The following is a 25,139-nucleotide window of genomic DNA, read 5'->3' as shown; positions in this document are numbered from 1 at the left end:
ATGTGCACTAATCATAAAAACAGGGCATAGTGTAAATACAAAGGAGATGACTAAAGAAATTGTCTGAGAAATTTAAGGAGGAAGTGGTCACTGTTTACTAGAGGGTGATCTAATCTGAGACTCGAAGGAAAAGAGGGATTTCAATAGATGGATACTTAGGAGTCCATTTCAGACATAGAGATCAGGCAAGAACAAAGGCATAGAGATGAGAGTGAGCAGGAAGAAGGTAAATAGTTTAGTTTGACTGGAAATAGAATTCACAAAAAAGAGTAGAATTTGATAAGCCTAGAGACTTATGTTCAGGCCATGAGTATCAAACTTAGGAGTGTGAACTTGGTTTGGTAAGACATGATTTTTTTAGTTGTTAAAACTAACTTCCGTCAGGATGGTTGTGAGGCTTAAGAGGCTTACTACATGTAAAATGTTTATACACTTTAAAGCATATGTAAAATTCCATTATTATTGTTACTGTTGCTGTTGTTATTGACTGCAGTATTATTATATAATGGGGATTTATCAAGATTTTTGTATATTTTAATATTATTATTCAAAGCATATGAGGAACATTGTTTAGGCAGCAGTATACAAGTTTCAGAAAAATACATCTTGAGTAAATAGAATATGATTTGAAAACCCACAGTCTAAGAACTGGACTATAGAAAGTCTGTAACATAGAAATTCACACTTACATTGTACCTTGGATCTTTCTGAAATGTAAGGATGAGCATGATATCTTTATTTATATAACACCTACTGTGTGCTAGACACTGTGCTGCAATTATCTTATTTGATCCTTTTGGTCAATAGTCAGAAGTAGAAGAAAGAAAATCAGGAAAATCAGGCTTTTTGTTTTCTTTCCTTTTTAAAAAAATTCAACTTTATTTTATTTTTAGGTAAATATTCTCTCTCTCCTATGCCTCACATTCATTATGAAAGCAAGAAAAACCAAACCTTTTATAAACATATTGTCTTCTTTTTTATTTGTATTCCTAGAATTTGGCATAGTACTTGGTACATAGTAAGTTTTAAATAAGTGCTTTTCTTTTTATTCATCCCTCTAGTCTTCATTCATTCACTTATTCCCTTCCCTTCTCCTTCAAGAAATGGTCCTAAATTATTCTTTTCAGGGAATAATTTTTTTTCTTTGTCAGTAAATGAATGAGGAGAGATATTCTTTTGGAAAGCATCAAAGAATCAGTCTACATGCTCAAAACCACTTCAGAGCTATTTAGCCCAATCCCTGTATTCAACAGAATACTTTCTTTATCCCCCAATACTTGTCAATCAGCCTCCTCTTGAAGACCTCTGAGAGGGGAAGCTATTACTTTCTGAGGCAGCCTATTTTGCTTTTGGCTAGCATTCATTATTAGGAAGTTTTTCTTAAGTTGATCCTAAATTTGTCTCTGCAATTTCCACTCATTGTTCTTAGTTTTTCCCTAGGGGTTGGGGTAGGAGGAGAAGGAGGGAGGTAAACATACCACAGTTCTTTGAATACTTAAACAGCTGTCATGTCCTCTCTGAGGCTAAACCTGTACTCTCTTTTTTGGAGATTAATCACCTTTATAAATATCAAATAGTTTCTTTTCTAGTCTTCTCACCACATAAGGTACCTCTTTTTTAAGCATCTTATTAATAAACATTTCCTGAAATTCATTTCCCAGCCTCCAACCCTAACTTGTAAGAAAAACAGTTAACCAAAACTCACCCACAAAATGAATGGACAGATGAAACATTCTATTCCCATAACCCCCACCACCACTTTACTGAGAGGAAGGAAGTGTGTTTCCTCATCTAGGACTGAAATTGTATTAATTCAATTCTATTCAGCTGCTCTTTGGTGCTGTCTTGTTTACATTATTGTAGAGTAATCATTATGCTTTTTATTCTCCTGTTTTGCTTTCTTTGGGCCTTCCTCCTTGAGACATTTGCCAATTTTCTCTCTTTTTCTCTCTCTTTTTTTAAAGACTGGGTCTCCCCAAGAGCTGTGTGGAAGTTAGGTAGCCATTCAATCCTACTACTGAGCAGCATAGAAACTTTGACTTACTCTATTTTTGACCTAGGTCAGTCCATCCTCCTAAGATAGCCTGGTGAGATTACCATATTTGTCTTGGACTTGGAATGGATATCTGATTGGCTTGGCCCATGTCACCTCAGTACCTCACCAACCTCCTCCAGTCATTAGAGGTGTTTGTCACCATAATCAGTCTAATATCTTTTTTAAAATCTGCCCAATTTTTTGAGCACAGTACTTAAAATATGGCCTGATCAGGGCCAAGAAAGTAGAGCTGTTATCTCCTCATCCTAGCCATTGTGCCTCTCTTTATATAAATTAGAATAACATGGCTTTTTTAACGCCATATTACACTCAAGATTGATGTGGAGTTGGCAGTACACTAAAACCTCTAGATTTTTTCCCTATAGGAACCAACTATTCCTTCTCCTACATCTTTTCCTCCTTCTACCAAGTTGCTTTTTTGAATCCAGGTATATAATACAGACATATGTAACTCAAATAAATTTTGTATGCTTTGGGCCCATTGTTTTATCCTGTTGCCATCTTTTAAGAAAGATAATCTGCTACCTAAAATCATTAGCAAGCATTATCTGTACTGGGGATAAGCCAGAAACCTTGCCAATAAGACCAAAGTAAAACAAGGATGCCCATTATCACCAATATTATTTAATATGGTACTAAAAATTTTAGATATAGTGATAAGAAGAGGAAAAGAAATTTGAAAAGTCAGAATGACCCATACAAAATCAAATTATTTCTTTTTGCAAATTATATGATGCCAGCTATATGTAGCTGGAAAATCCTAGAGATTCAGCTAAAAATTAATTAAAGGAATGAATAATTTTGTCAAAGTAGCAGAATATAAAATTAATCCACATAAGTCATCAGCATTTCTATACATGACTAACAAAGATCTGTGAAAAGAAATAGGGAAAGATAAATTATTTGAAATAACCATAGACACTATAAATACCTGGAAGTATTCTTACCAAGATGAACTCAAGAACTATATGAACATAATGATAAAACACTTTTTATAAAGTCAGATTTAAATAATTGGAGATGTATTGATTGTTCATGTTAAATTGGGCCAAGCCCATTTAAAAAAATGACAATTCTATCTAAACAAATCTATGTATTTATAAAGTGCCATACAAATTAAACTTCCACAAATTATTTGATTGAACTAGAAAAAACAATAAAATTCATTTGAAAAAACAAAAGAAGATAAAAAGAATTAATGAAAAAATGTAAAAAAAATTAAACCATATTATAAGACAGTAACTATCCAAACTACTTGGAAATGGTTAAGAAATAGAATGGTGAATCAGTGGAACAGAATAGGGTATATAAAACACAGTAGTAAATAATTATAATAACTTTATGTCTGATGAATGTAAAGATCTAGGATTTTAGGATAAGAATGCATGATTTAATTTTTAAAAAATTGCTAAGGGGCAGCTAGGTGGCCAGTGGATAGAGCACCAACCCTGAAATCAGGAGGACCTGAGTTCAAAGCCAACCTCAGACATTTAGTACTTCCTAGCTGTGTGACCCTGGGCAAGTCACTTAATCCCAATTTCCTCAGGAAAAAAAAAGATTTCTGTGAAAATTGGAAAGTAGTCTACCATAAACTATATATAGACTTATTATCTTGTACCATTTACCAAGATAAGGTCAAAATGGATACATGACTTATTCATAAAAGGAGATATTATTACAAGTAAGTTAGAACATGGACCATACTATTTATCAGATTTATGGATAGGTGAAGAATTTTTGAACAAACAAGATGTGAGATGTCAGATAACTAACTTTGCATTAAATTAAAAAGATTTTGACCAAATGAAACTAATGCAACCAACATTAGAAAGAAATAAGAAAATTGATAAAAAAATTTTATAGACATTTTCCGTGGATAGAGACCTTATATTTTAATATATCAACATTGAAATACCATCAGATTGGCTAAAATGATAATGGGGGAAATGACAAATGTTAAAGAGGATATGGAAAAATTGGGATACTGTTTGTGTCCCAAAATTGGTAGAGCTGTGAACTGTTCCAACCATTTTGGAGAACAATCAGGTATTATGCCCAGAAAGTTATATCCTTTGATCCAACAATATCACTATTAGATCTGCTTTTAAAAGTGATGAGGGAAAAAGGAAAATAAACTTATATATTCAAAAATATTTATATAAATTGAGGGCCTATCAATTGAGGAAAGACTGTATGGTATATAATTGTGATGGAATACTACTGTGCTGTAAGAAATAAGGAGATTGTTTTTGAAAAACATGGAAAAATTTGCATGAAATAATGCAAAGTGAGAGAAAGAGAAACACAACTCTCTGATTGTATAAGGCCCTCAAAATCACTTATTAAGGCAAACTAAGGCAATTGCAGGCGATGATAACTGAAAGCTAGATATAACAATCTCCCACCTCTTGAGTTATATAAATTGATAATTTTGTATGGCCCTTGGCATAAAAAAGTTCCCCATATCTGGTACAGAGTAACAATAATGATGTTCAAAGAGTAACTGTGCATGACTATCCTAGTCTGAGTAATATGAATTTTCAAATCAACTTTAAAGGAGTTATGAAGAAAAAAATGCAATCTACCTCCAGAGAAAGAACTGATATAAGGAAGTATATATTATATGATTACACATATATATTTATATGAAATGCTGACATTCTTTAATGTGGGATTCAAAGGGAATAAAGGAGCCAACTCAGAATGGTTTTTTAAAAGTTTGTCAACCAACACATAAGCTATAAAAGGATATAAATGTGTATGTGTGTATTGCCACACAAGTCAAGCTTTGTGCCATTTTTATATTTGAGAGAATTGCCCTCTATTTTTTAATCTAAATCATCAATTAAAATTCTTGAACAGTACTAGGCTGAGGATGAATCCCTGGTTGGGTCCTCTACATTAGAGTTCTAAATTGATGTCAATTCCTTTAAAGGTTATATTTTAGATCCCATCGTCCAAGCAATTCTAAATCCATTTATCCTGGTCATCTAGATTTATTTCTCTATTTTAACCACAAGAATAACTTGAGGGACTTTATCAGATATTTTGTATGTAATATCTATAGCATTTCCTTGATTTATTAGTAGTTTTAACTGTAAAAAAGCAAATAGTCTGAAATTATGCTAACTTTTAATAATCATAGTTTCTCTTTCTCAATGCTCACAAAGCCATCTGCTCAATAATGGGTTCTAAAATTTTTCCAGGTATAGAAGTCAAGCTCATTGACTTACCATCTGTAGACTGACAATCTTGGAGCATTTAACACCATTCTTAGAGAGGATTCTGGGAAAATGGTGGACTAGGTCAGCCTTCCAGATTTTCTCCACAAAAAAAGACAGAAGAGAGTGGACTTTTCCCTCAGAGGAAATGTAGAGCAGCTGAAATAAACAAAAGTCAGGATAAAGTAGTTATTTACCTAAGGCTACTTGAGAAGATCTCTGGAAAGACCTGGGAGGATATGCCTGAGTAAAACTCAAACACCTCTAGATCAACTCTGCAGAATCAATAAACAAACTAAAGGCAGTTAGTTTGAGGGACATCCTTAGCCTTAGAACCTTGGATGAATGGGAGAAGATTGAAGGACCTTCCATTATTGAGTGACATATAGCACACCTGTATTGACCAGGTATGTCCCTGGGCTGTGGCTGCTGGGGAGGAGTTAGCACATACCTGGTGAGTACAATGGAAGAGGGGTAGGGACTTTGCTGGCTGTGGTACTTGCAGGAGAGCAGAGTCCCTGGAGTCAGTTCCAGAGTAGAGAGGATAGCTGTAATTTATAGCCACCAGAGGGACCACAGGGAACAACATTACTTGTAGGACTGCATGGCTAGGAGCCCTCTAGTTGTGATTTAGGGGAGCCCAATGTTGAGCCTTGGGATAAATCAAAAAATAACAGTAAGAAGGCTTGAAGCTTGGGGCATCATCTGACATGCTTTGGACCTAGAACTTGATTACACTAATAACTACTAAAAACAAAATAAAACAAAAATGAGTAAGTAACAGAGAAAGAAACCTAGCTACCGTGAGGATAGAGAAGATATGGGTTCATATTCAGAGGAAGATAATGGCACTAAAAAAAGCCACTTATTTTTCAAGGAGTAATGTCAAATGATTCCAGTTATAAAAAGAGTTGTTGGAAGAATTTTAAACGGATTTTAAAATCAAACAAGAGAGATCAAGGAAAAATTAGAAGAAAAAAAAGAGCAACCCAAGAAAATCATTAAAAGAAAATCAACCAACTTGAAAAAAGGAATTAAAAATTTAAGGAAAAAAATAATTCTTTGAAAATTAGAATTGGACAAAAGGAAGTTGATGATATACTATGACACCAAGAAATAATAAAACAATCAAAAGAATAAAAAAACAGAAGAGAATGTGAAACATCTCATCAGAAAAATAACTGATCTAGAGAACAGATAAGGAAAAATAATACAGAAATACATGACTATCTGAAAATTACGATTTAAAAAATCTTAATAAAATATTACAATAAATTATGAAGAGAAATTGCCCTGAAGTTCTAAAACTAGAAGACAAAGCAGAAATAGAAAAAACTCATTAATCTCCATTTGAAAGAACTCCCAGGAGGAAAACTTACAGGAATATCACAGCCAAATTTCAGAGCTCCCAAGTTAAAGAGAAAATATTGAAAGCAGCAAGGGAAAAAAAAAATTTAAATATCACGAAGCTACAATAAGAATTATAGAAGACCTAGCAGCTACTACATTGAAGAACTGTGGGTATTGAAATATTGTATTTCATAGAGCAAAAGAACTGGGATTGTGATTAAGGGTAATTTACCCAGCAAAGTTAAGCATAATCGTGAATGGGGGGAAAAATTGGAAATTTAATGAACTGAAAAACTTTCAGAGAGCAGAATTCACTTTTTAAATAATAGCTTTTTATTTTTCAAAATGTTGAAAGACAGTTTTCCACATTCCCATCCTTGCAAAACCTCATGTTCTAAATTTTTCTCCTCTCCCCTCCCCTAAACAGCAAGTAGTCCAATATAGGTTAAACATGTTAAATTCTTCTAAATATATTTACACATTTGTCATACTGCAAAAGAAAAATCAGAACAAAAGGGGCAAAATGAGAAAGAAAAAAACAAGAAACAAACAATAAAACAAAAAAGGTGAAAATACTATGTTGTGATCCACATTCAGTCCTGATGGAACTCTCAGATGACTCTTTCCATCACAAGTCTAATGGACTGCCTTGAATCATCTCATTGTTGAAAGATCCAAGTCCATCACAGTTGTTCATCACATTATTTTGTTGTTGCTGTATATGATGTTCTCTTGGTTCTCACTTCACCTAGCATCAATTCATGTGTCTTTCCAGGCTTTTCTAAAGTTAGTTTACTCATCATTTCTTATAAAACAATAATATCCCATTGTCTTGTATACCAAAACTTATTTAGGCATTCCTCGACTGAAGGGCATCTACTTACTTTTCAGTTCTTTGCCACTACAAAAAAGGCTGCTACAAACTTTTTTGCACATAGGGTTCTTTCCCCTTTTTTATGATCTCTTTGGGATACAGACCCATTATAAACATTGCTAAATGAAAAGGTACTTACTGTACAGTTTGATAGTCCTTTAGATATAGTTCCAAATTGCTCTCCAGAATGATTAGATTCACAGCTTCACCAAAAATGTATGTGTCCTACTTTTTCCACATCTCCTCCAACATTTATCATAATCTTTTTCTCAGATAGCAGAACTTAAGGGAAAAGATAGATATAACATCCAGGGGAACTACAAGGTAAAGATCAAAGGCCAATCATAAGTGACTCAATAAGGTCAAATTGTTGTAATTTGGGTAGTTTGAAAGAAAGGCTTGGGCTAAACACTGTATGATGGGGTGAGTCTTTAAAAAACTGTAGGGAGAGAAAAAGGAATAATTCATACAAATGACATATAAAAAGAAAATGAACACAGAAGAAGCTAGTATGTAGGAGGGTTGATAGTACTGGAACCTCACTCTAATCGGAATGGATTAAAGAAGGAAAAACATATATATCTAGAAGGATATAAAGGTCTTCTAAATTTAGAAGGAAATAAGAGGACAAAAGGATAGGACAAGAGAAGGGATAAGGGAAGGACTCGGGGGTATGGGTAGCTTAAGGAATAAGAAGGCAAAATAGTAGGTAGAAGTAAAGCAGAGGAGTGAGGAAGGATAGGCCTAAGATGAGAAGGATAACAAGTAATTAAAGAACATGGATGGAATGAATTTGTATAGACAAATAAAACAAAGTGATAGCAGATTAAAAATAAACATTCAACAACATGTTGCTTTTAGGAAATGCTATAAAAATGAGAGACACACAAAGATAATAAAAGGCTGGAGTAGAATTTATTACATACAAAATGCAGAGTTAGGAGTCATGATCTTAGATAAAGTTAAAACTAAGAGTTAATCAGAAGAGAAAAAAATGGGGAATTATATTGTATCAACAATATTATTCCATATTATTTTAGATAATTTAAAATAAAACTATAAAATAAAAAACATATATAGAAACTATGTGAATACAAACATAAAATGTTTTTTACACAAAGTCAGATCTAAATAATTGAAGTAATATTTATTGTTTATAAGCAAGTAAAGCTAACATAGTAAAAATGACAATTTTACCTAGCTAATCTATGTCATCCCAATTACATGACTAAAAAATTATCTTAGAAAAAAATAACAAAAACTCATTTGGAAAAATAAAAGACCAGGAACTTCAAGGAAAAAAGATATAAAGGAAGTAGATTGAACAGCATCAGAGCTATATATAGTATAAGATGAGAGTGTTGTTGAATTGTAAAACGGATAATTCACTTATTCTAAATTAAAAATTTCTTGTACAAGTAAAACATATGCACCCAAGAATAAAAGAAATGCAGAAAATAGAGGGGGAAAAACTTTTTCTTTGGATTTGGTGAAAGAGGAGATTGTTTGCCTCAATTTCTATCTAATCTTAATCACTGAATGAGTGCAACTTCAGTCAAACTGAGACCTGTTGAAACCTTAGCTTAAAAAGGTCAAGGTATAATATTCTTCTCTAAAATGTAATATTCTCTGGAAGCAGGTTTCTTGGGGGGGCTTCTGGAAGCAGCCTTCCTTTCAGTTCAATGTAATCACCCCCTAATGCAGCCAGGAGTTAAAGTCCAAATCCTTTATTGTCTCCTTCAAAGTCTATTCTCTTTTCCTTGGGGCTCGGCTAGTTTTTCCTTAGAGGCCTATCTGTAGTCTTGGTTCTGAGAGCTTAAGCTGCCTTCTCTGGCTTCTGAATCTCCTCGACTGAATCCTGGCTGAGGCTCCGAGAGCTTCTAGTGGGCTTGTCCTTTCTGGCCCTGAGAGCTCTTCCTTATATGTTCCATAACCGAGTATACACCAATCATTATTTCACTAGGAAACCATTATTTGTTGTAGGATTAAATCAATGCTAAACTAGATTTAACCACTGTCTGTTGCAATCTTCACAAACTGCTAATTTATTAGAGTTGATGTTTTGCGCCAGAACCTGAAACAAGATACTAAGTAGAACTAATTGATACAATGCTTGTGTTTACACCTTTACTCATTGGAATTCACATGTATGGGAGATTCACAAAGTAAACTGTGTAACTCTGTGAATTCACACCTCCCTTGAAGCTCTTAGGGCCAGAGAGCACTCTGGGAGAAACCCATAATCCGCTCTCTGACATATAAGAAGAAAGCAGAGGCCCAATTGGGGAGAGATTCATTCCATTTTCCACTTGGCTGGCTGGTGGCAGAAGAGAGTTCAGCTGAATTACATTGGAGAGCACCACTCTGGGCCAGACACAGAGCACTCTGGGAGAGCCAGAAGCTTCTCTCAGAGGCAAGAAAGATTCATTACAACTTTTACCTTGGTGCTGGCTGGAGGCAGAGGCAGAAGCAAAGGGCAAAGCTGCAAGGGCTCTTAGAACCAAGGAGTGAGAGAGGTCTCTAAGAAAAGCTAACCGGGCTATATTGGAGGCAATAAAAGATCTGAACTTTTAATACCTGGCTGTGTTTTGAGGTGATTATTACTTTCAACTGACACTAAGGCTGCCTCCAGAAAACCTCCCTGAGAAACCTACTCTCCCCCAGAGAGAACTATTATTTTAAAGAAGAAAATCATCACAACTGTATCCTCAGTTCCATTTAGTTCCTTGTTTCAAGTTCTAGCCCATAACATCAAAGTCTCCCAATGCATTCAGGGCCGTCTCCAGTCATCCTAATCTGTATCTTGTCACTGGACCCAGAAGGCTCTGGAGGGAAAGTGAGACAGGTGACCTTGCTCAGCCTTCCTCACTTAAGTCCAATTCACTTGCATGTCATGGCATCACCTCTTTGATGTTAAGGTCCTCTTCGAGAATGGAAGGACAGACAATACTATGCACATGTATATACCTTTGTTTAATTATAGCCTCTTTGGGAATTGGGTATGGGAGGGGGAAAAGTAAAATAAAAAGTACACAGCAGAGGACAAAAGAAAACCTAGAAGGAAGCAAAGAAAAGCTTGGCAGCTTTGAAAACAATGTGTATTATTTGTTAATATTATGTTTTCTTGAAATAGAAATTTGTTTTATGCTGAATCCTCTCTTGTATTCTGTTGTGTATGTGGCAACATTCTGCTTTTTCATTTTGTATTTAAGTTTAAAATAAATTTAAAAATTTACAATCTCCTGTCCCATCACCTCTCCTGTTCACCAGTTCACACAGGAATCATACTAGTCACATAAAGATATAAGTCTATTGAGCCTGGCTCTCTTGTCCATTCCCTGCTAAACATTTTTGTTTTGTCCTTTCCCCTTTTTTTGAAAAGGAGAATGAGCTTTGAACTCCAAAAGAAGGCTTCCCCTTCCTCATCTCCTGCTAAGCCAGAGAAATCACCAATTGTGCCACATGTAGTTCTAAGTTTTCTAGTGTTTTTATAATCTAGAGTGGTATTAGTAAGTTCCTCATCTATCTCTTCGAATTGAGTGAGAAAACAATGGGTGGGTTAGGGAATTCTAGGATCATAGATTTAGAATTGGAAGAAATCATTGAGATAAGCCTCCTTTTTTTTTTTTTTTCCTAAACGAGGCAATTTGATTGCTTAAAGAAAACAGAACTTCTTGCCTTCGAGTCCAATACTTTTACCACCACTACACCATGAGGCTCCTTCAGTTCTTAAAGGAGGCTGAAAGGTTTGTGTTTGGGTAGCTTTCTCTGCTGTGTCAGGAAAGAAAGCTCCATGGATTCATCTCTTCTTCTGTCCTCTTACAGATTCCCAAAGATGAGCACATTCTTCGATTCCTCAGGGCTCGAGACTTTCACTTCGAAAAGGCCCGGGAGATGCTGTGCCAGTCGTTGAACTGGCGAAAGCAGCACCAAGTGGACTATATCCTTCAGACATGGAGGCCCCCACCTCTTCTGGAGGAATTCTATGCAGGTGGCTGGCATTACCAGGATAGAGGTTTGCCTTTTTACATGTCTTCCAGCCCTTCAGTTTTCCCTGACAGTACAGCAAAGAGAGAGAAAACATGGCATTCTGGCATGGTGAACTTGACTCCAGGTCCCCCAGTGGTAGTCCCCAAGCCATTCTGTTAGCCTCAGAAGAATTGCTGAGTGGAAATGGATTGGTTCTTGACTTTCTGATTTTGTAGGATTTGAGACGCTCTTCATATTATCAACTTATCTTTTTTTTTTTTCTTTCTTCCCTTCCCCCAGAACCCTTACGAGGGAGTTGTGAAATGGCAAAGATGCTCTGAAAAAGGGAAATAAGATACAGAAAAAAGAAGAGCAGAGTTGGGATTAAAATCCCTCTTCTTTGGTTCAGGGTCAAAACTTTCTTAATTAGTATAGATTATTTCTTAGGAGCTTAAGATTGGTCAGGCTCTGTGACTTATTCCAAACTTTTAGCAGTCTCTATAGGTAGAACCTGGAGGTTATATTAATAGTAGAGTCTTTTGTTTCTCATCAGTGTCCTAGTCTCCTAAATTTGAGAGATGGAGGAGTAAGAGAGAACGGAGAAGTGTTACTGACTTATTTTCCTTTCTCATTACATGGTCTCTTACAAAGATGGCCGCCCTCTCTATATTCTGCGTCTTGGCCAGATGGATACAAAGGGTTTGATGAAGGCAGTGGGAGAGGAGGCACTCCTTCGGCATGTGAGTTGTAGCCCTCTCATTTTTATTTTCAAAACATTGTCTCAATTAATAAGCAGTTATTTTTCCCTTCCACCTCCCCTCCTGGAGGACAAAAAAGAAAAACACAACCTTTGTAACAAATGTGCATCAAGACAAACAAATTCCCAAATTGGTCATGTCTAGAAATATGTGTTTCATTCTGTATCCTATGTCTATTTCCTTCTCATCTGAGGATGGGTAACCTATTCTTCACTGGTCCTCTGGAATTGTGGATGGACACTGAGCTAATTGGAGTTCTTAAGTTTTTCAATTATTTTCCTTTACATTGCTGTTATTATATTTTTTTATTTTATATATAAATGTATATATATACATACATATATATACAAATGTATATAAAAACATATATGTTATTATGTTTTATATTGTTATTATGAATTGTTTTCCAGGTACTGTTCATTTCACTTTGCATCAGTTCATACAAACCTTCCTAGGTTTCTCTGAAACTACCCCTTTCATCATTTCTTAAGGCCCTACCATTTCCTGAGTACTTCCGATGGGCCAAGTTACTGAGGCCATCTTTATGGCTTGTGGAAGGTACACTTGTAAGTGGACCAGAAGAGGGCATAGGATGTGGTGAAATATTGACTTAGTTCCTGTCAAGACTATTTCTGCCTTTCAGATTCTTTCAGTTAATGAAGAGGGACAGAAGAGATGTGAAGAGCACACAAATCAGCTTGGCCGCCCTATTAGGCAAGTGTTTGGGCAAATTGCTATTTCTCCTTGACAGTAAGAACTGTATCTTGAGAATGCATCATTTGGCAATTTTCTCTGCCTTTTCTTTTCTATCCTAGTTTCCTCCTCTCCATACTCACAGAGCCTTTTTAGCTTGCTTCCTTTAACTGTAGGCCACTTTGATCCACTTTGATCTGGGGAACCACTGTATTTTGGAGATGTGGATTTTTGGGTTTTAGTCAGCTCTGCCCCGCCAGCCTAGGCTGAGACGGAGGGAAGTCCTAATGCAATGGGTCACTCTTTGGTGTTCTTTGTTCAGTTCCTGGACGTGCCTTGTGGATCTGGAAGGGCTGAATATGCGGCATCTCTGGCGACCTGGGGTGAAGGCCCTGTTGCGGATGATTGAAGTGGTTGAGGACAATTATCCGGAGACATTGGGGCGGCTGCTCATAGTGCGGGCTCCTCGTGTTTTTCCTGTATTGTGGACATTGGTGAGTGGAAAATAGGAATTAGGGCCAAGACTGAGCCAAATCTTTCCAGACTTTGGGGATTTTCTCTATGAGCTTTTTGCCAACTTGCCCTCTTCCCTCTGATGTAAAAGATGAAGATGGTAACCATGATAGTATTTATAGAGCACTTTAAGTTTTGCAAAATGCAAAATATCATTTTATTTCATATGATATCATATATAATTTTATATATCATATTCATGTAACATTTATCACTGAATCATGTGATTCCTGACATCCTCAGAGGAGACCATTTGGTGAGAATGGTCTTAGCATTGCTGGACTGTGTGGTCTTTATGAGAGGGATACCATATATCATATATCTCATAGCAATCCTGTGAGATAGATGCTATTTTTAATTCCCATTTTACACAGAGGAAATTAGTCTGAGTGAATTTAGATGACATAGTTACTAAGTGTCTGAAACAAGTCAACTAATATTTTTTAAGAACCTACTATATATCAGGGTCTGTATTAAGTGCTGGCAAAAGACTCTGAAGGAGCTCAGTTAATAGGGGAGACACAATGCAAACAACTATGTATAAACAAAATATCAAATTATAAACTGGAGATAATCAACTAAAGTAAGGCTTTAGCCTTAAGGAAGATTGCAGATGAAATTTAAACTCAGATCTTCCTGACTCCAAATGTAGCCCTCTATCTACTCTGCCAAACACTTTAGGTAAGGCAGTGTAAAACAATGGGAAAGGTGTTGGACTTGCAGCAGAGATCTTGAATTTAAATAACGGCTCTTCTGCTTATTATCAGTATGCCCATGAGCATGTCAGTTTGGTCTTCAGCTTTAGTCTAAATGGCATAGGAGGTCCCATCTGGCTCTAAATCTATAATCCTCTCTTTTTTTTTTTGGAAGCAATGCAAAACTCTGGAAGTGTTCAAAACTTCTATTCTCTTCTCCTGCCATTACTTTTCAGGTGAGCCCCTTTATCAATGAAAATACCAGGCAGAAATTCCTCATCTACAGTGGCAGCAACTACCAGGGCCCTGGAGGACTTGTAGATTATTTGAATAAAGATGTAATTCCTGACTTTCTAGGAGGAGAATGTTTGGTAAGAATGGTTTTTAGCATTGCTGGACCATGGTCCTTATGAGTGGGATAGCATTTGGGAATATAGCATTTTGAGGATTATTTTCTGATTGCAAGATTTGGTCCTAGGGTTGTTGGGTTGGGGTTCTATTGAAGAATTATTGATGAGGAAGTAGGGCAGATTCCCTCAAGCATGTTAGAAAGAAAGTGGAGTGACACACTTGTCCAATCTGTTCTAGGATGGTTTCATCTTCCCAGGTAGAATAAAATGACTGAATTCTGATCCTTGAAGAAGGGGGTCTCAAGATGCCTTTGGTCATGCTGAACCTGTAAATTGAACAAATTGCTTTCAAAGAGCATCCTAAAGTTCCAAGGGAATTTGAGAGTGATCTGGAAGGAGTACAAAGTGTTTGGGTAGTAGAGATAGGGGAGAATGGCATAATGCATGCTCTAAGACATGCTTTCTGAGTAATATGGAGACAGTGGGTTCTGACGCTGCTGAACTTGGTCTTTGGCTTACAGTGCAATGTCCCTGAAGGGGGCATTATCCCAAAAGCTCTCTATCAGATTGAAGAGGATCAAGAGAATGCAGATAGGGTCCAACTGTGGACTGAAACTGTATACCAGTCTGCAAGCGTGTTCCAAGGGGCCCCCCATGAGGTACTCTTCTGTTTTTGGATTTATTGTTTACAGTTTTTCTACATTTAAGAAAGTGATGGAAAAAATTTAATAATACAGATTAAACCTAAAAGTTTGTTCTGTGTTCATTTCCCTCCAGGGAGCTAGTTTTTTAAAAAAAATTTATAATAGCTTTTTATACATGCAAAAATAGTTTTCAATATTCACCCTTGTAAAACCTTGTGTTCTAAATTTTTCTTCCTCTCTCCTTACCTCTGCCATCCCCAAGACAGCAAGCAATTTGAATAGATTAAACACGTGCAATTCTTTTAAACATATTTCCACATTTAATATGCTCTGCAAGAAAAATCAGATCAAATGGGAAAAAAAATTAGAAAGGAAGAAAAAAATAAGCAAGCAAACAAACAAAAACAACAAAAAAGGAGAAAATACCATTCTGTGATCCAGCCTCAGTCTCTATAGTTCTCTCTCTGGATGCAGATGGCTCTCTACATCACAAATCTATTGGAATTGTCTTGAAGCACCTCATTATTGAAAAGAGCCAAGTCCATCACAATTGATTATCATATAATCTTGTTACTGTGTACCATGTTCTTGGCCTCTATTCACTTCACTTAGCATGAGTTCATGTAAGTCTTTCCAAGCTTTTCTGAAGTCAGCTTGCTTATCATTTCTTATAGAATAATAATATTCCATAACATTCATGTACTATAACCTGTTCATCCATTCCCCAACTGATGGGTATCCACTCAGTTTCTAGTTCTTTGTTAATACAAAAATGGCTGCTACAAACATTTTTGCACATGTAGGTCCTTTTCTTCCTTTTTTATGAGCTCTTTGGGATCCAGTAGACCAGACCCAGTAGAGACAATGCTGGATCAATGGGTATGGACAGTTTTACAGCCCTTTGGGCATAATTCCAAATCACAGAGAGCTGGATGTTAGATTTACAGTGCATCACTGGATGTACCTATCTCCTTGGAGAATCAGAAGGGTTGGGCCGTTATATTTCAAACCACTTTTCTCTTTTTCTAGGTAGCTGTTTTGGGGGGAGGAGAGGATGAATCTTTGCTTGTTCTGTTCCTTATACCTGACCTGTTTTATATCTAGATAGCAGTGGAGATTCTGGAGGGTGAGTCAGTGATCACCTGGGACTTTGACATCCTGAGGGGCGATGTGGTATTTAACCTCTTTCACTCCAAGCAAGCACCTGAACCAAGACCCAGGGAGGCCAGGGCCGGGAGCAGCGTGCAGCTCATTGACCAAAGCTGGGTCCTGGGAGTGGATTACAGCCGTGTGGAATCTTCCCTGCTCTGCCGGGAAGGCGAGAGCATCCAGGTGAGATAGTCTTTTACTGTAACAGCTAAATAATTCGGGAGCTGTTATGGCTCTTGGGAACTCTGGAAATTGGCTCACTGGGATCCAAATCCTCCCCAGTCCTGAAATACTTTCCAAGCTCCCTTGTTCAAGGAATTAAAATGGCTTAGATGTGGATGTCAACTTACCCCTGGAAGGTAGAAGGCAGCAGCAATGTAGTACTTCTTTTAACTTTGGTGTCTAGTTCTCCTTTTATAGTTTGTTGAGATCTCATCCTCCCAGTGTTAAGTGGAGAAAATTAATAACTTCCTAGACTTGCTGCCTGAACCTCATCTTGATTCTTCCTTTCTAATTGCTCCAGACAATGTGATACATTCCTATGTTTCCCAGTGCTTCATTTCATTTGGTTAAAAAAACAAACAACTTTGAGTGCTATGTGTTGTATATGGTATATAAAAGAATAATTAAACATGACAGGAACTCACAGAGGCTTTGGAGAGCTGCCAACATACCCCTGGGATCAATAAATCTGCCTATAGTCATTAATGAAGCATCTGTTATGTGTTAGGCACTGAGATGATACAAAAATAAAAGTGAGATAGACCCTATCCTTTTTTTTTTTCCATTTCTGGATGTAGATGGCATTTTTCATCAAAAGTTTATTGGGATTGCCTTGGAGCAATGTATTGCTGAAAAGAAGCAAGTCTTTCATAGTTGATCATCATTCATGCTTATTATCATATTTTCCTAGTTCTGTTTGTTTCACTCAGCATCAGTTCATTCACATCCTTCCAGGCTTTTCTAAAATCAGACTGTTCATCATTTTTTATAAAACAGTAATATTCCATTATTTCCATATCTACAACTTATTCAGCTATTCTTCAATTAATGGGCATCTACTCATTTTCCAATTCTTCGCCACCACAAAAAGAGCTGCTACATGTTTGCACAGATGGGATAGGCCCTATCCTTAAAAAGTTTATGTTTCACTGGGAAGGACACAATATAGTCACATGCTATTGCCATTTTTGGTAATGGTCCTTTGTTTTCAGAGAGGACTAATGGCTTCATAGGGGAAGGTGATTTTCGAGTGAATTGGATTTAAATGCCCAGGGTCATACAGTGTGTGTCTGAGGTTGGATGTGAACTTTGTCCTCCTGACTCCAGGGCCTGCACTCTATTTCCTGTGTCACCTAACCAGAATGGGGATCCAGCACGGTAAACAAAGGACCTAACAGAAGAATAGGAAAAAAAACAATTACAGAACCAAGAAAGGAAAGATTATTAAGGAATGGACAATGAGCTATATTAAATGTGGATGTGTAGGTGAGAATGAAGATTGACTAGAATGACAGTGGAGGTAGATTGAAAGGACACAGCAAAGGGAAGATGCCCATGCTAAGTTGGCTGGAGATTGTTCAGAATGCCCTGAAATATTTTCAAGTGGTATGATAGTTGTGTGATATTCTTCAGCTCCAGAAATGCCAAAGTTGGAGCATAATTTGCCAAATGTTTAAAACCTTTATGTAACCGAAGCCTTATTTTTTTTGTAATTTTTAAAAGTTTTTAATAATAGCCTTTTATTTCCAAAATACATGCAAAGATTTTTCAACATTTATCATTGCAAAATCTTGTGTTCCAAATTTTTCTCCTTCCTTCCTCCCCACTCCCTCCCCTAAATAGCAAATAATCCAATGTAGATTAAACATGTACAATTCTTCTAAACACATTACCATACTTATTATGCTGCACAAAAATGATCAAAAAGGAAAAAAGAGAAAGAAAAAAAGCAAGCCAACTACAACAACAACAACAAAAGGTGAAAATACTATGTTGTGATCCACATTCTTTCCCCATAGTCCACTTTTTGGATGTAGATGAGCCTTATTTCTTTTAAATCTCAAGCTAATTTTTACAGATTATGTAAATTATACAAATTCCTTTCACATTTTAGCTCATGGTTATATAGCAATTTATGATTTACAAAGCAGTTTTCTAACAACAATCCTGTGAGGTAGGTAGTGCACGTATTATCATCATTTCATAGAAGGGAAAACTGAGGCTCAAAGGTATGAGGAGCTTCCCTCATGGTCAAACAGCTAGAAAAGTGTCAGAGCTAGAATTCAAGCTCAGAGCTCCAAGTCCAAGTGGTATTTTCACTATTTCATTCAGTCTTTTAGAAGCTGCTTATTCTGGCTTTGGGAGACCTCAAGTACCCTTAGGTATCAATCCATTCACAAGCATTTATTAAGCACCTTTTATTTGCCATGTACTGTGCTAGGTTTTGGAGACCATACAAAGACAAATGTGAGGAATCTAGAATCTTCCCTCAAGGAACTTATATTTTGCTGGTGGGAAACAATGAATTCACAGATAAGAAAATATAAAATTATTATAGAACAAGTATCAATAATTTTGGTGATGGGGAACCTGTAAAAACCAGACAAATTAGGAGAGACCTCCTGAAGGATTTGGGCTGAGCCTTGAGTAAAGTTATGTATTCCAAGAGGTGGAGGTGATGAAGAAGTGTTCCAAGAGGTAGATGGAATTCCATCCAGGTAGAATAGACTGGAGACTGGAGATTAGTTGGGTATTGTGTATGGGGAATCTCAAGTTAAAACAGCAAGTTTGACTGTAGTGTGAAACATGTTGGGGAGACCAATGTCTAACCAGCCTAGAAAGATGGGTTAGAATCAGACTCTGAGGGGCTCGATGCCAAACAATGCAGTGTGCATTTTAGGATCATAGATCTAGAGTTTGGGAAGACCTAAGAGGCCAACTAGGCAATCTGTTTTACTGATGAAGAACTGGGGGAACCTTAAATGGCTTTCTAAGGTGGCATGGGTAGGAAGCATCAAGGATAGGACTTGGATCTTAGAATTCGGACTCCAGAATCAGTGCTCTCTCCAGATACCTTGCCCTACTAGCCAGGGAGAGCTCCTTTACACTAACAATCAGCGGAACTACATGGTCAGACCTGTGCTTTTATCAGTTAGCTGTATGGAGGGGTTGAATGGAAAGGAACCTCACTGGGACACAAATTAGAGTTCACAGTGGAAGCTTTCTCTGTTTCAGGGCTCTCACGTCACTCGTTGGCCAGGTTTCTACCTGCTTCAGTGGAAGATGGCCACTCCTTTAGCCTGTGCAGCTAGCAGCCTCCCTCGGGTGGACGATGGCCTGATATCTGTGCAAAGTCCTGGTCACAAATGTAAACTCCTGTACTACTATGAAGTCCTTGCATCTGTAGACTTCAGGTAGGAACCATGGGATTGGGTTATCTGGAAAGGGAAGGGATTTAGTTGAGGAGGACAAAGTTGATGAGAATTATCACTAATAAATCACATTCAAAAATTACTTAAGCTTTATAAAAATGTTTTATATCCATATCATTTTATTCTCAAAACAATCCTGTGTGATAGATATCACTATTATTATTCCCATTTTATAGAGGGGAAAATTGAGGCTCAAGATATTTAGCGTCTTTTTACTCTATCCACTATGCCTTATAGTCTCATAAGTTACTGATGCATTTAAACCACTACCATAAGTAAGGACCTTTTTTTTTTTTTTTTGTTAAGGTTTTGATGAAGGGGTTAGGAAAAACTGCTTAGCAATAACTGGCAGGTAGACACAGTAATCATAGTCTCAGGAGAAAAGAGGGTGGATCAGGGAATTGAAGAGAGGCTTCCAGCTTTTGGAGGAACCTGTCTGCCTGAAATAATTTTTAAAAAGAGAGAGAACTGAACAACTCAAGCAAGGCAAAGCCTTTTGGCAAAATTCAACAATTATTTCTTCAAAACATTTCTTCAATACCTACTATGTACATTGTGCTTTGGGAACATTGAGGCTACAAAGTGAAAAAAGCAACACTACTCCCTGCTTTCAAATACCATTATAATTTATTAGGGAGAGAAAGGATGTGCAAACAGATGAACAACTCTTTTAAAAGTTGGAGCTATGTGATGGATGCATGGTTGGGGGAACAGATCAAAGATAGGAAACCAATTGAGATGCTATTTTTATAATCCAGGCAAAAGTGATAAAGCAGTAGACCAGGGTGGCTGAACAAACAGTGGGGGATAGATGAGAGATATGGTGGATTTGGTACCTGATTTAATTTGGGGAATGAGAAAAAGAGAAGGCAAATGGGATACTCAGGTTATGAGCTAGAGTTAAATTCATTTCAAGAAGCATTTATACAGCATTTAATATTGCCAGGTAAGGTGCTATATGTGGAATATAGAGACACACCACAAAACTGTCTCTGTCCTGTTTGAGGAATGGTAAAAACCATAAGAAGAACAGATAAATTGGGAGGAAATACAAGTTTAGAAGTAAAATGGAAACTGAATTTAGGATATAGGAGCATAAATTTAGAATTGTAAAGGATCTGGAAGAAAAATCAAACCAAGTCAAGAAGCCTTGATTAAGCACTTGCTATCTGCCAGATGTGGAGTCTAGTCTATTGGAGCTTATTTCCTTCATTTCACAGATGAGGAGATTGAGTTTCAGAGAAATCAAGTGACTTGTATGTGGTCACTAGGATATGCAGAAGAATCAAGATTTGAATCTAGGTCCTCTAAATTCAAGATACATATTTTTTTCACTGAATTGAAAATACTAGGTAGGACTTTTTAGTGGAGATAGCCATCAGTAGGTGAGATGTGACAAATCAGGAGCTGTATACTAGAGCTCAGGAGAGAAATGGGGATTTCCTTCCTCCTTTCTTCTGGGCTCAATTCTTCTTTATCTTCTCCTCCTCTTCCTCCCTCTAAGTACAGATAATATATTAGTGCCATACATAAAAAGATACAAACTTCATTGCCTTATTTTTGGTTTGTTTTTTAATTAGCAAGCATTTATTATCTCTCTCTCCCACCCCACCCAGAATTGAGGATATTGAGGGAAAAAAAAGAAAATCAAAACCCTTATAAAAGATGTACATATCAAAGAAAAAAATTCTCACGTTGGTCATATCCAAAAACATGTCTCATTCTGTATATTCATTATTCCTTTGCCTTCTAAATTGGTAGGGGTTGCCTTAAAACAAATCCCAGCACAAAACACTCCCAAAACAGTTAGCATTTCAATCCTTAAGTGACTTCAAAGAGCTCTTCTAAGAAAAAATTTTTTAAAAATCTTTTAAAATGTCCTTCAAGAAGACTTCTGGGAAAATGATCCAAAGAGGAAAATCTATAGCACTATTTAAAAGTTAGTTCTATTCCCCATCTTCTAGTTTTGCTGGTTTAATATGGAGAAAACCCACAGAGGGAGCTTCTGAGACAGGTATTTCCCCTTTGGGGAAATGTTCCCATTAACTTTAGCATGAAATGTCCTGGGATTAGAAAGGATGGGAGGATTCAGGAGACTGAATTACTCAATGCTTAACTGATTTGCAAGATCACATCACAGGGTAATTGTGAGTTGTTTTAATGGAGCAGTCAGTGTTCTGCAGCTTGTGCTTAGATTGTATTCTTTACTTCTATTTTCTGGCCTATTAGTCTAGAATCTACAATCATTGCTTTGATTCTTTATTGGTTTCTTAGCAATATGACTCTCCCAGAATAGATACATTATTTTCATTTGCCTTTCCCCTTGATAGTTGGTGTGGGGATTAGTGTAGTTCTCAGCGATGTTAAAGGTATTTTGGAGTCTCATTTCTAACGATAAGATTTTTCCCTCAACTTCATTATTCAGCAAGCATTTACTTGCTCACCTACTAGGTGCCAAGTACTGTGCTAGGTGCTGGAGACACAAAAACAAAAATGAAATAATCCCCACTTTGAAGGAATTGACATCATGAGGAAGAATATGGACACAGAAAAACAAAAACAAAATATCTGCTAAGTAATTATTGGCAAGTGAAGGAATCAGAAAAGGAAGTTAGGGTTCTTCTGGGTGGACATAAAAAGGGAGTACCTTCCAGGATTGGAGGAATAATGTGTTCAAAGGCACAAAGATAGGAGATGTCTTGGGCACGGGGCCACGTGACCATGAAGATGTAATGAGTAGCTCTGGGCTCTTCCTTCCCAGGGGATCCATGTCCAGTCTGGAGTCCTGTACCAGTGGTTTCTCACAGCTCAGTGCCACCACAACTTCTTCCAACCAGTCCCAGAGTGGCTCCCTCATCTCCAGATAGCCGGGTCTGAGTCACGTTGGGGATCGTGCTGTACTCCGGCGCCTGGAAGTGTCCAGAGCCAGAAATCCTGCCTAAGCTGAGAGCCAAGACCATAAGGACTGATGGCCTCAGTTCCGAGGCTGCCAGAATTGGGGGCTCTCTGCAATCTACCATGATAATCAGCTCATGTTTTGGTTTTATAGTAGATGCATCTGAATTTAGAGCAGATGCCTCATTAACAAGACTTAATAATTCTAACTTAGCCATTTTGAATTAGCCCATTCTAGTCTCCACTACTTCCATCCCCCCAAATCTGGACCTGTAGGGAGTTCCTAGTATGGAAGCTTCTTCCACTGATGCTCATCACTGGAGACACTGAGAAGTTGGGTAACTTGCTCATGATTGCACACCTGGTATGTGTCAGAGGCAGGACTTCAACACACATCTTTCTGACTACAAAGCTGGCATTTTCTCTCCACTATCCCCTGCTGCTTCTTACTCCTATGTGTATATTATCTTATCCTGCAGTTAATGGCCATTTCCCCAGGCCCAGCCTTCCAGTGGCAAGCTTGGGATTTAAACAAGGCTAGGCCTGATGAGGATATTTGGGAAGCCAGGACAGTTTTGTTACACACCTACAAGTTCTTCTCTACTAAAACATAGTGGTCCTGGACTTCAAAACTAAAATATGGCACCAGCTCTGTTCTAGAACAGATCTGATCCCAGAACTGACTCTAGGGCTGATCTGGTCTTCTGAGGATCCCTAAGAGATAATTTCTGAACCAGAGAAAAATCATTTCCTTCCTCTATGAAGAAGGTTCTCGCCAAATTCACTCTTTTATCAATCCATATTCTGCCTTGGGTGATGAAGTAGATAGGGATGAGTATAAGGTTGGAGAGAATATAATATTTATTTAGCCATTAGGATTTATTCACAGGAAGATAAGTATTTCCTCTATAGCCATAGCCTTAACTGAGCCTTTTCCAAGTGGTGGGTTATGTAACCATCAGAATTGTACAGACCACAAATATATTCACCTCAATGTAGGAACTGCATTTCGGGGCATGGAGCAAGAAGATTTCCAGACTAATTCAAAACCTGGAGAAGAGGGGGAATTGGCTATCCTTCCTCGAACATCCTTTCTCCCACCTGTCCTGCAGAGAGTTGGGCTGTCCTGGGCCTCTGATGATGAGTACCTGTTGGCTCTTCTCTTTCCTTCTCAGGTATATGAGCAATAAGTCGTGTCAAAGGGCTAAAGAAAAGCAGATACCTTTTCCTGAAATACTTAAGGTACATTTTTGTACTTCAGGGCCTACCTCTCTTGGAGAGCTGCTCTGTGTGTGTGTGTGTGTGTGTGTGTGTGTGTGTGTGTGTGTATGTGTATATGTGTGTGTATACACTTGTAAGTGTGTGGGATTGAAGGGAAAGGGTTCTTAAAATTTTTAATCCCAAGATTTATTTATTATTGAGGATGGACTGCATGTTGTAAACAATATTTGAACATATTTATTTCTATTTTGACTAAAAACTATTAAGTTATGAACATACCTGTCTTTTGGAATAAGCCAACTTTTTTAAAAATTCACCTAACTCTGAAAATCTAATGTAACACTCAGGAGGATTAGATTTCTGCTTCTAGGTCCATTTGAGGAGCAAAGGGACAACTTAGTACCTGCTCCTTCTATAAGACACGCAACCTTGCTTTTTCATGGCTTGTGAGATCAGAGATGGTCTAATCCATCTCTGCAAGCCCTACATGAGGTATTGTGTCATGATAGAGTATAAAAGGAGACCATTTTATTCTCTTGCAATACCAGAGATAGTCTTAATGTGTGAAAGTTGAACGATCCAATTAGACAAAGATTCTGTGAGTGTGAATGGATGAGGAAAATCCTTCTTTAAATGGGATTGTAAATACAAGGTAGGGGAAAAGGATAAAGAGGGAAGGAAAATATGTTTTTGGGATTAAGGCCCAAAGACTCTCTTCAGTACACTTCATTGTGTGGTTTTGGTTCTGTATTCCAGAGAAGTATACTTGGCATGGAGAATTCAGGCTACCTCTACTTTGTTCCATTTCTTGATGATAGCCAGTGGGAGCTATAAGGATGGGAGGGCTTGGACATCAGGGGCTCTCCAAGGTCAATACTCACAATCTGATTGCAATTGATGGGCACATGCTTTTACTTTTGGGAAACTACGATATCAAAGCTCAGGGGATGCTTCAATAAAAGAATCCCAGGCTTTTGCTTTCCAACATTACCCTTGCTCTGGGACTCTGAGGGGGCTGGGAACCATCCTTGGGTTGAACCTTTTTTTTTTTTTTTTTGGCCCAGTGGAATCAGGGCTAAAGACACTAAAAGAGCTGTTCACAAGAGCACTTTGTATTTTTAACATTTGCACTTCTAATGCTTTTCATCCAAAGATTAGATGGCATTCCTCCAGTGTACTCATCACTTTGTTCCTGGGGCAGGGGTATGTTGAGATGCAGAACACCAGAGCATTGGGTCCTGAAAAAACCAGGAACTCTGCCAGGAACTAGGATAATGTTTTCCTTGGGATTTTTAATGATGAGAAATACTATAACAT

At 37.3% G+C, this 25,139-nt stretch overlaps 1 protein-coding gene across 2 annotated transcripts in view; it reads left to right on the top strand.

The window, feature by feature from the left end:
- The window catches only part of SEC14L5 (SEC14 like lipid binding 5), a 76,103-nt gene extending 52,191 nt beyond the window's left edge, over window positions 1–23,912 (top strand). Inside the window, exons 8-16 of one of the 2 annotated variants that reach the window (XM_051964256.1) lie at window positions 11,327–11,516; window positions 12,122–12,210; window positions 12,872–12,942; window positions 13,244–13,415; window positions 14,366–14,500; window positions 15,001–15,138; window positions 16,228–16,455; window positions 19,510–19,688; window positions 23,601–23,912. In XM_051964256.1, the coding sequence (XP_051820216.1) occupies window positions 11,327–11,516; window positions 12,122–12,210; window positions 12,872–12,942; window positions 13,244–13,415; window positions 14,366–14,500; window positions 15,001–15,138; window positions 16,228–16,455; window positions 19,510–19,688; window positions 23,601–23,643 (1,245 nt within the window). In that variant the 3' untranslated portion in view covers window positions 23,644–23,912. Of the gene's footprint in view, window positions 1–11,326; window positions 11,517–12,121; window positions 12,211–12,871; window positions 12,943–13,243; window positions 13,416–14,365; window positions 14,501–15,000; window positions 15,139–16,227; window positions 16,456–19,509; window positions 19,689–22,467; window positions 23,032–23,600 lie in introns of those variants that run through there. The other variant, XM_051964247.1, reaches the window with a different exon arrangement.
- Window positions 23,913–25,139: the final 1,227 nt, after the last annotated feature.

Source organism: Antechinus flavipes, chromosome 1 (assembly GCF_016432865.1).
Source record: "Antechinus flavipes isolate AdamAnt ecotype Samford, QLD, Australia chromosome 1, AdamAnt_v2, whole genome shotgun sequence".
NCBI classification, from domain to species: Eukaryota; Metazoa; Chordata; class Mammalia; order Dasyuromorphia; family Dasyuridae; genus Antechinus; species Antechinus flavipes.
Note: the sequence above shows the minus strand (reverse complement) of the source record. Positions and strands in the feature narration are given on the sequence as shown.